Genomic DNA, 12083 nt, shown 5'->3' with positions numbered 1-12083 from the left:
AGGTAAAACCAGCAATACTTTGTCCCGCAATATCCGAAATTTTCTTTTTGTGTTGCATAAAATTAATAAATTATTTTTTAAAATCTTTTTTCTTTACGAAATACGATAACACATTTGTTTATCTCGTACGTTGAAAGACCAAACAATTTCATGTACCATCTTGGAAGGTATTTCTAATACGAATTATAATTAAAAGACTAAACAATGCTACGTAATAATAACTTTCTAGTACAATGTCATTTATTGTTGACAAAACAAAAAAGATAGTTTACAACTGGAAAATTTGAGAAGGAATATATAGTTACGACGAATCTTAAGAGACGACGTAATCGACATCGCCGAGCTTAGAACTGAAGTTACGATGGAATTGTATCCTCCTTGCAAGCAGGTGTGAAAGAGGGATTAAATAAATCGCCCTGAGAGCGCAATTACATGTCGCAGTTAAACGAATACGATCCTCGGAATACTCTCCGAGCACGCGTCGCATTTCCACTGTAGGCACATGCATCCTACATATACATATCGTCTTAAAACTCGGAAGAGAACGATTTATGTGATTTCCTTTTTTTATCACCCGTTTATGGGCGTGTCACGCGATAGTAAGAGATCTTTAATCACTTTTCCTGCGAGTCTTCGGGGTCTGCTTTTCGCGTTCGGCTGCGTTATCCGACTGGGGAGTGACGCTAAGTCGGATCGCGTGTCTCGGAGGTAAACGATGCTCGTTAATTTTATCGCTCGAGTATCAGCCCGTGAGTGCGCGTTTGCTCGTGAGTTTTTACCATCGCCGCGAGTTTGCGATGGAAAGGCGGAAATTCATAGAACTTGGTACTCCGGCTGCCACTTCTGGATGGCTGGGAGAAGTACATCGTTTCAAGATTGCACCCGAGGCGATGCGATCGGATGCGATGCGATACGATGTGATACGATACGATGCAATGTGATGCGATGCGATGCGAGGATATTAATACGTTGTCGAGTATCCGTCCTAGAACCTGTGCCCTTCCGGGCGTAATTTGGAGATAGTCGTATAGTGCCCTTCGATCGATCGATCGCGCATTTGTAATTTCACCCCATCCGTAATCATGGTCGGTTGACCGTCGATGACGTCGTGTGAAGTTAATCGACCATGAGAGCCGTAAACGCGCCGTGTATGACGCGTTCGAGTCCGGCGTCACTCTCGATCGTCATTCTCCTCCGTTGTCGATCGAGAAATGAGCTGACTTATTCTTTTTTTTTATTTTCGTTCTTGTAAGCTGCTTTCAAATTCTATAATTAAATCATCTAAATTTGACGAATACTTTTGCGTAGAAACTTCTCCTGATCTCTTAAGTACACTCGCAACCAATCTACCAACGCCAATTGATATGGGATTGCATATTTGAGTTATGACTTTACAACTCAGAATTATTAATATATTGCTAAGTTACAAAAATTATATATCTGCAGTTCTTGCAGTTTTACCGCTTTAGCTTCAAAACAGTATAGAAAACACAGCCATGCTAAATAAAAAAAGCATCTCTGCAATTTTTCGTCAATTTCCAAGACTGGTTGTTGTGTACGTGATCACTCTTACGCGTGTTAATGTTGTGTTAACGTCAAATTTGACATTTTTAGCTAAAGAAATGGAAATGGGTCATCCGAAAAATATACGCGTTTCCATAAATCTTTCGTAGCGCTTGGCAACGATAGATCTGCAATTCTAGGATCTGCTGAATTTATATTTGCGTTCGACTCGCAAGTATAACATTTTGTAATACGTAATATGGCGTAATGAGTATAACGTGGTCCCAATATTGATCAAACATCGTCCGCAGTCGATTTATTTATATTGTATTACAATCTTGATGAACTGTTGTCGTTTAATCTTTCGCCTAATGTTACCTGATTTATTTGCAGTAGGAGGCGGACAGGAACTCATTATTAATACTTTAATTGCGTGGTCAAGTAGAGAAAAGAATAATTACACGCGAAGGCATTTTACATACTCTCCTGGTCTCATAATCACGCGAGGGTAATTGATTTAGAAAATTCGAATAGAAAGAGGAACGCTTCATCTTCGTTTAGGAGAACAAAGCGTCAAATTACATAAAGTCACCCAAGATTCGTGCATCTGCTAAGTTAGATTAATAAAGTTTGAATCGGTTCTCCCGACAAAACTCTTGTATTGGAACATTAAAATACGAATTTTATTTTATTAGCGAAAGAATGAATTATTATTCGTTATCATGTTATTTCGGTCACGAAATCTGGCTATACGAGTAAATAAAACGCAAATGTTTGATACTTGAAACTCGATCCAAACAAACAAAAGGTGAAATTACTTCGATTAGTTTCCTCGTGACATATTTCTGTGATCGCGCCAAAAAGGCAATGTACTCTTGGCTCGTCTTACGAAAATTAAGCTAAGCCAACAATGACGCGTAACAGGAAAATGTTGTTATTAAACCGGCCAGTTGCCGTTTGAGATAGGATCTAGTTTAGGGTGAGCATAACGGGTCGCCGCATTAGGGAGAACATTGCGTTATCCACATACCTGTATCCTTTGTGGTTGCGAATTAACTGTATCTTACTCGCGCGACTCCCATCTTCCGCCTGTGAAACGGTCTGCAAATCTGGACTGAATACTAACTACTATATATACGACGGTATAACGAGCGTAAGTGACTTGAAGAAGATTCATAACTGAAACAGGGATGAAAAAAGAAGGGAAATACGTGAGCATGAATGCTGGTAGAACTAAAGGGAATTTTGTTGCCGAATTATGAACTACCAGGTAATTAATCACGCCGGTCTGTCACACGATTAAGCTCGCTAGAAGGAATTCGTCTTTTCAATCCAATCCATATAAAGCTGGTCTAGATACGCCAATCATGCACGTATAAATGCACGAAATGGATGAAATGTCAAGGAAACAGGCGAATATTGTCGTGTACAAATGAAATTTTGCATCGAGGTTAAAATAATGAATGAAGATTGAATATCACCCTTAACGAAGCCATCAAGGGCTCATATTATTCGATGATCGAATGAGAACTTTTACATAAAATTGCGTTAGAAGTTTATTTGTACACACGTTATTTATCAATTAACTCTTCGCAGAGCGGGCAATTTGGAACCATTTTAGCACATTAATTAACTTGAAATTAAACGCGGCATATTGTATATATTTTGCGAAAACGATATTGGTTTTTTTTTTTTCCTTTCGAAGAAACTTATTTTTATTTCGCTTTACTTTTGCATTATATATTTCGTGATTAAATTAATCTTCTCGTCACTGATTGATTGCGTAAAATGGCAAGATAGCTCGAGTGCCTTCGACCAAACAAAAAGGGAGAATAAGATGTGCGTGAGGGCGGTAAACATTAGTCAAATAAAATTTGAATTGATTGAGACGCGATAGCAGGACGTATGTACATATTTACATACGTTCGTGTTTGCATTACGGCTCTTGTTCTACGATCGAAGGTTACGTGAAGAGCGAGAGCATATACGGCTGCCTGTCGGAACAGGTGTTAACACATATAATGGAAAGTGAACATACACGCAGCATCGATTTGGCTGGAGTTTCTGGCTCGCGATCGGCATGCCGTCGAACGCAGTTATGGGATTTATACGTGGCCGGATTTGGCAGGCCGCGACCGGATTTTGTGTTGTACACTCGTCACGTGGACCGATGGGGATGACGGCACTAAATATGAAATTTTATTGGTATAGAGAAATGTCAGTATTAGATGAGAGAGATGATATTAGTCGCATATACCTATAGTCGTATATGGTTGCCATATCCGAATTTTCAAAGCTTACAGGCTAGAAAGCCGAGACATTTTGCTTGCAGCTCTGGATGCGTACAGAAATATAAATCAGTAAAATTGATATTAGAATAGTCAATTTCTAAGAACGGCAGCACCTTTACATAAAGCGGCCTCTACAATGAGATTTTAAGATTTAAATTGATCAATCAGTCGGATGTGAGGGGAATAATCGGCTATGATTAGTCAATATTTCTTACGGTTTAAAATCGCCAAACCACATCGTTTCACGCACAACGCATAAATAAAGCATAAGAGAATCAAGAACGAATCAGAATTCTCCCTTTCATGAAATGGATTCTGATTGATTGATTTCCTTATACATTATGCATTATGCAAAAGTCTGTGTTCCAACCTCAGATTTACCGTAAGCCTTAAGCCGCAAGAAATTGACCAATCATAGTCGATTATTTCCTCACATTCGACAATGATACGTCAATTTCTTTCGGCTTAGGGGCTATTCAGACAATCTTGCGAAGCCGCATAAATGTACGCATAAAGAGTATTATCCAATCGTATTTTATGCAAGTCTTTTCACAATAGAAATGTGGTTGGATAATTTTCTTTATGCGTACATTTACATGGCTATACGTACAAGTTTGTCCAGATAGACTCTTAAAGCTCACTACACTGTAGATCGGGATTAATAGCTGAAGGAGTGAAAGCAATGTATCTCGAAAATTCCCTTAAATTTCGAACGCTCGTAATTATGTCGTATACGCTTTTGAAAAACCACCCCAGACATCCCGAAAAAGAGGATTGTAGAGAAAGGAGAATGGATGGCAATTCTAAGTCTGCAGTCGCGCACTGATAATTATCACTCCGTAATCTTCATCCTTTGCCAAGCACCCTACAAAGCGAAACGCCACACACGTACTGCTTGGCACGCAAAATAATTTCACGCGAGAAAGTTCAGCCGCACTATATGACAGCCGACGGAAACCGGAAGAAACGCTTAAAACACTTGACGAATTTAACGTCTCGAAAATTTCCACGAAATCTTTTAGAATGTTTACACACCCACGATCGCACGCGTTTGAATGTATTAAACATGCGATATATATGTACAATTAGCTCGATATTATGCTAATACACATATCTCACAGCCTAAGATTGACTTGATAATTTGTGCACCGCGGCACTTCTCATCGAGCTGTCACGAGAGGTGAACGAAAACATTTATTATCACGAGATGCATGCCGTGAGATACGCGTGAATCGATTCAGGCTTAAATAATGCTCCAGATTAAAGTCCGCACGCGAGAGTCGTGTGCTCGCAGGTATGTAATTCACGTGAGTCACGATCTTGCAATTTGTTATCGCGCCGTAATTAGGTGACGACAGGAAAAGGACACTTTTACACAATTTTCCTCGACGACGGCGCGCCGCTCCGGTTTTTCCAGAGGATTTCATTCTTTCCAGAACAGTGCGTTCCTTTTCAAGCAGTTTTTACGAATCGCTATACCTCGCGCGCCAATCTTCTTCCATGACTCCGCGGTTTTTTTTCCGTATCCTGCGAATTCTTGCGAGGTGTCACCATCCGAATACGTGATCCCCGTGTTAATCTCTCTAGAGCCGGTCCTCGAGGAAAATAGAGGTGAAGCGAGACTGTAGAATGGTCTCATCCCTCGATTCTGACAGTATATTCGCGCGTGAATCGAATCTCAATCGAGTCCGACGACGTAACTGATTTGAAACCGGCTCATACTCTCGATCATTCCGCGCACCCGTCCTTCGGAACAGCCCTGAATCGCATCGAGACTCGGTGGAACCCGGTTAAATAAATAGACGACAAACGCGTCGTAAAAGATAATATTCGGACACATTCCAGTAGAGTATGTAAGCCACCAGAAATGCTGATTCACTAAAAGGGAGCTGTATTGTTTTTGCCCTTAGATGGGCCGGCCATTGTCCGGGTAAACCTGTTTGTGCGAAGCATTGCGACAATTAGTGACATCAAGATGGTAAGTATATATAAACGCTAATAACACAATCAAACAAAGCCTTTTGAAACCGCAATTGGCCGCAACTCGCCGTTTCTTCTCTTGCCGACGCGATTAACCCCTTTCTTTATTTGTCTCTGTCACTTTGCAAAAACGCAGTAGGCGCAAAAGTAGGTTTAGGCGGTCTTGATCTCGAAAAGTCAAAGAGTGCGTGTGTGTCTGTGTGTGTGTGTGTGTGTGTGTGTGTGCGTGTGTGTGTCCGTGTGTGTATGTGTGAGAAAGAAAGAGCGAAATCTCAGAGGGGAAAGAGGGAAAATCCAGCAGCAACCGGACGGCAGCGGCGAGAGCTCGATACTTCCTCGGAGAAACCAGGCAGGCTGGCAAAAGTGGTAGCAACAACACACGCAACATAGTAGACAGCAGTAACGTAGCAGAGTGCCGGTCAGCAGCAGCATCTTGTCCTCCTCCACCCACGCTCTCGCCCAACTCCGAACCCCCAACCCCCCCAATAGCCTTCTCGCCTCGCCTCGCCTCGTCTCGCCTCGTTGCTAGCCTATCACCGCTAGCAGCCTTTTCTCGAGAGAACACCACATCCATACGGACCGACCGCTCTACCACCACACTACTAACCTTTGACCAAAGCGCCCGAGAAACCTCACCCCATGCAGAAACTCTAGCACTCTATATAGCATAGACGCAGGCATGTGGCATTCCAGCTTATATACATTTTGCGTATGTTAGTTACGTCGCATTGTACGGACCATCGGACGGACTCGAGGAGTGGCCGAAACGAGCGACACCCAAATCGGGTTTGCGGGGGTGCGGACGGAGAGAGTCGGGGGGTACGATTACGCTCGGACCTGCCGACCGTACTCTGTGACCACACAGATCGTTAGTTTTTTTTTCTTCTTTTTTTTTTCCTTTTTTACCACAGGTAGTTAGTTAAAGATTAACGCGGCCGAGCAGCGGTCTCGCTTGTAACAGCCGCTCTGCCGGGCTCATCTTTAACCATGTCGCGTACCGCAATCTTAGTAACGCTACCGAAGAGAAATCCCGTCTCCCAAAAGTAATTTTATTTCTCTCGATCTCCCTCGTTATTGCGGGGCGGGGCGAGTTGTATCGAGTTCTGAGTATGACACGCGGAACTAAAACGACGCGCGTTTTTCTCTCCACAAAGATTTTTCTGAGATAAGAGAGGAAGGAAAATGGATAGAAATATACAGAGACTCTCTATAGGATGACCTTTAAACATCTGTCAGGCTTTTACGTTGTTTGGGGAAACTCCTCGCAATGCTCGCAGTGGAACGCTTAACGTGATTTCGCGAAGGGACGATCGGCCGGCCCGTTGCACCCTGTCGAGAGAGAGAGAGTGCTGCGCAGAGCGAAACTTGTATTTCACAATAGGTAACGAGATTACACGTACCATCGCGGCCGCTCGGGCTGCACGGAAATGCACGTCGAGAAGTTACGTCGGGAGTGCGTTCCGGCACTCTCGTTCGTTCCGTACCGCGTACGAAGCGAACGTGTTAGGTTTACCGTCAGGAAGGCCTTTTCGTGTTTGACCTCTTCTCGTGTAAAAGCACGCTGCGAGCAGCGCTCACCAGATCAAAGAGTGATTTCAAGGGACGATCGATCGGTCTAAAGTACTATACGGAGAGTTCCGGAGAACTCTCTTAATTTTTATGGTGAAACTCTATCGAGAGTTGGTGAAGATCTCTCTCTCTCGCTCTCTCTCTCTCTCTCTGATGAGAGAGAACATTAATTACTCCAATATCAGTTCCGCTAAAAACAATAGAATCTAAATATATTAATCTTAATGTGTGTTAATAAATTATTTTAAAATATCAATGAAGATAGTGCGGAAAACAAAGCGCAATAATTAATTCTTCTTAAAGAATTTTATTTATCACAATTAGTTGGAAGTAGAAACTTCTGATCGTTTTCGGCTATGCTTTTAGCCGTCATCGGCAGATAAACGAAAACGAATGATTTGATACCGTGACGCACAGTTATAAAGTTAAATAACGCTTTCATATATCAATAAAAATAAATTGGCACGTTGTTTTTTGATGTAATAGTGCACGGGATTTTCAAAGGAATGCAGAAAATTGTTCATGCTGCCCAAACAGAGTTACCCAGTTTATTGGAAACATGTCGAAAAATTGAAAACTAGAGTATTAGAACATCAAAATCATATACGAAAAAATACTTCCTCTTTCTATCATTATACAATAATATTGTAAAAGTAAGCTGTAAATAAGCCTGTATATTATTTATTATTGAATAATGTCCACGTGTTTGTTCATCATGACATGCGTTTATTATTCACTGTGCGTTTGAATACGAAGGACAACTGACAGGAGATATTCCTGAGATTGTGAGGTGAGCGGTTATTCAATTTGGTTATAATTAGCTGTTTAATTTGTTCTTATTATGTATCATTTGAATAATAATCCATGCATTGAGAAAAAAAATGCTGTTGATTTAATTAAAATCCATATCACGGGCTGTCACTAACATAAATAATTAATTCATGTATATTTTTATTGATACAAAGATCTTGATTATTAAAACAATAATCAAAGCCTTTGTATCATAATAATATACATGGATTAATTACTTATGTTAGTTACAGCACGTGATATAGATTTTAATTGAATAAACAGCATTTTTTTCTCAGTGTACAGATAGAGAAAGTGGCGCGTTCCCAATGAGCTGGCTACCTTTGTTTGCACGGCCAGTTTTCCGCATCCCCTTGAAGATCCATGCACCATTACGTAAAAAAACAACAACATATGAAGGTGTTACTTAACTTTGTACATTATGCGTTACGCTACGAAATTATGCGTTTTAGTTTATCTGCTGATGATGACTAAAAGCATAGCCAAACCAAAAACGTTCAGAAATCTCTTTTCTCAACTAATTGTAATAAATTAAATTTTTTAAGAACAATTAATTATTACCGCGCTGACTCCAAATTGCCTATTGATATTTTCAATTTATATTTAGTAACAGGAATCCTATGGTTATAATTTTTTGTATATTATTAGTAAATTAAATAGCGGGGGTGTACTAAATTTAGATTGTTCGGTACTGTGTGTGTTAGATCGATCGATTGTGTGTGCGTCTTGCGAAAATTCGCAAACGTTCCCTGCACATGGCGTGAATAATTAAATTTCAAATGTCACCGTCGCCTTTGTAGCGGAAAGCTGTAGTCTCGTTTATTTCTCGCACAAAGAACATGTTGCTTACGTGTACAAGCGAGTCGATCCACTTTATGCCAATTGCTTTTCAACAAGAGAGAATTTATCATCAAAACTTGGGGAACACTTAAATTCTACTCGGGTACCGAACTTCGACTTCTTGGGTATCCAATAACACGAGCATTGGTACCGTTCGATACTTTCGTAGGTGATAACAAAAGAAAAGTTCTTACAATGATAAAAGTCTAGTAAGAATCTTATTGCGATTAACTAGTATACGGGATGTCTTGTAACCACCGTGCAATAATACAGCGTATTCTAGAGGTAAAAAAAAGTTGAGTAAAAAAATTCTATTAATACGAAAATAGAAAATTTCTAAGACAAAATCGAAGCTGTAATAAAAATTGCACGATGGTTGTGAAACAGTCTGTATATTATGAAATTAGTCCACAGATTACATATATATAATTTTATACAATTGCAGCTACTTTTGACAATATTATCGTTGGGTTGGGTTATAGACAACTTTTTACTTTGCAGGTAACATAAATGCCTTTTCTTCTATACGCTCTCTAAATGACTCAATATCTCCGTGCCAATCTCTAGTAATAAATCGAATTATTTAAAAGGTAGTTCTAGTAGAACAAAAAATGACATCATTTATCCGCGCTGATAATTATCCACATTATAACTCGATCTTATAAATATTCAAAAATAGTATTTATCTTCTTCGCGTTAGAATATGACAGTTTTTTTAAAGTAAACGTTCATTCTTGCGCGCGGGACTGAAATACGAGGACACGTCTTGAACTTGGAGGATTCGCGTTTGAAAAGCATTTTTAGCGTTCTGTTTTGCGCGTTTGAAGTGGCGAGATCACGCATTTAAAAGTGGGCGATGTCAAAGACACGACGACGATGACACACGATGACGAAGACGAAAACGATAATGACGCCGACGAGGACGATGACGACGAGCACTACGTGTCCGACGTCTTGTCCTGGTTCATGTAGGGCGGAATGATACGCAAACACTCTGTATGGCTCAGGACGATACGGCTGGCTCGTTCATGCTGCTACAAACACAGTTAGACTCCCAACGATGACGACAATGACATAACAAGAGGGAATACATCCGCCAATCGTATGATGCTGACACCGACGTTCGCCGACGTTTAAACGCGGTTAAACCATTGATGACGACATCGCCGCGAGCTGCTCCTCCGATAGCTGTCGATTACCCGCCGGCTGTTTCGCTGACAGTCTGTAGATCCGATTGAAATAAGACGCAATCCAATCTTCGCGAAATTAGTTGGATCGATATAGAGAGATATGTAGATTAAAATTGGAACGACGGTTAACTTATTAATCTCTTATCGCCATCCTGCTGTGAATAATTTTGATATATCTAAAACTAACGAGAGTGCAACCTTCAGACGAAAGCATTTCGAAACATATATGTATATATAATACGACGACGAAGATAGTTTTCTACGGAGGAGAACATTACTCTCGGAATAATTTATAAATCCTAGGTGGGAAATAAATCAGTTGTCAACCACGATTGAAACGTCTCTGCTTGCGAATTACGTGTGTTAGTCTGGCTTTCCTGTATAAATTTGTCACGCCTGCGCGCATTTTCCACGCCGCCGTGTGACACCGATGGCGTTTCATGGCGTCAATTCCTAATACTGTCAAATGTCGCGTAACTTCGACGACGATTGACGTGCGAAGGTGTTCTACGTCTCTCGCTGTTGACACGTCGTCAACACGGCGCATGGAGTTCGCCAGAGGGGCGCTCAAACAATACATCTTCGAAGGGCGGAAATCGCGCGTTATGCGCCGCGACGTCACGTCCGCGCGTCATATTCGCCGCGCATTTTTTGTGCGTAAGCGTTCAAAGGAGAGCCGCGGTCTCGTCTCGCTTTGACGCTAATCGGACCGTGATGCGGCGACATGGAAATTTCGTTCGATAATATCGCGCGGGAGTTGCACAAACATGGGCGGCACTCCAGGTTTTCTGCCGTTCCGAGCAAAGAAGTCCCTTCTCGCCTCCATGGATACATATCCTTTTTTTCCTTTCCATTTTTATTTTTGCGTCTACACGGCGCACATCATTTTTTTGCCGAAGCTCTCCTTGTTTCGCGTACAAAAGGGAAAGAGAGACGATGATCGAAACGCCGCGCTGCGTTCAAGCAAATGAAGTTCCAGCTGTCCCTCGCGGCGTGAATATTTTCATCGGGTCTACATCTCTCAACGATTCTGTTCTGTACATTTGTCGTTCTGTATGGTTTCCCGAGATTTTTGTGCTTTAGGGTATTTTCGGATAAAAAAAATTGTGTAAAACTCGTTCCGCGAGTATATCGCTTCGGGTGCATAAACTACGTAGCTCCGTGCGCTTTGTCGGCTTTCCAAGTACCTGATTCATTTCCGAGATTGGCTGCGTTCAGCAGAAAAAGCAGCTTTGCTGCTGTAAAATTTTTTCATTGATGAATCCAGGAATTTGTCGAGGAACCGCTATAGCTTATTGTAAGCAAAATTCTTTTTTAAAATCAAATATAAAAAGATAAAATATTAAATTATATTATTATATTTACATTATTACGTTGGAAAAATATCATATAATTCATAAAACATTTTATTTAAAATTATATCAATAGGAAAGAAAAGTTATATGCGGTCTATGTTTTTTATATCTATAAGAGTTCCTTAAATTAAAAAGAATTGTTGAAATATCAAAATTATAATTAAATATTTCAGAAATATTAAAAATATTTATAATTTTGCTCTAAATATTTTTAGAAAGGAAATTCTCCGAGGAGATTCATCAGTAAATCCTTTAATATAATTGGTTTATATATGTAGATTCAGTGGAAAAGATAAGGACAAGACTAATACACGAGGAAAAATATAAAGTAGTATTCGCTAGAATTCTGGTAAATTGAATTTTATACGAAATTGGAATTGGCAGGTTCATATAGGGACTAGCATCTACTTATGTAAAATTTACTTTACTTTTCTAGTACATTTCGTAAAGTAAATTTTACGCTACTGCAATTGGTGACTACTTCTTAATCTATAAATTGCCATACATCTCAATAGAATTCACTCTATTGACGAGTATTTTTTGCC

The 12083-nt window shown here is 40.3% G+C and overlaps 1 protein-coding gene across 1 annotated transcript in view; it reads left to right on the top strand.

The window, feature by feature from the left end:
• Positions 1–9965, top strand: part of LOC108772974 (uncharacterized) — a 50725-nt gene extending 40760 nt beyond the window's left edge. The window contains exons 4-6 of the mRNA XM_018538652.1: positions 5705–5772; positions 9439–9494; positions 9821–9965. Of these exons, the coding sequence (XP_018394154.1) occupies positions 5705–5772; positions 9439–9494; positions 9821–9965 (269 nt within the window). The remainder of the gene's footprint in view (positions 1–5704; positions 5773–9438; positions 9495–9820) is intronic.
• Positions 9966–12083: the final 2118 nt, after the last annotated feature.

This window comes from Cyphomyrmex costatus, unplaced genomic scaffold (genome assembly GCF_001594065.2).
Source record: "Cyphomyrmex costatus isolate MS0001 unplaced genomic scaffold, Ccosl1.0 scaffold196, whole genome shotgun sequence".
Taxonomy (NCBI): domain Eukaryota; kingdom Metazoa; phylum Arthropoda; class Insecta; order Hymenoptera; family Formicidae; genus Cyphomyrmex; species Cyphomyrmex costatus.
The sequence above is the reverse complement of the archived record's forward strand: the minus strand, read 5'-3'. Positions and strand labels throughout refer to the sequence as shown.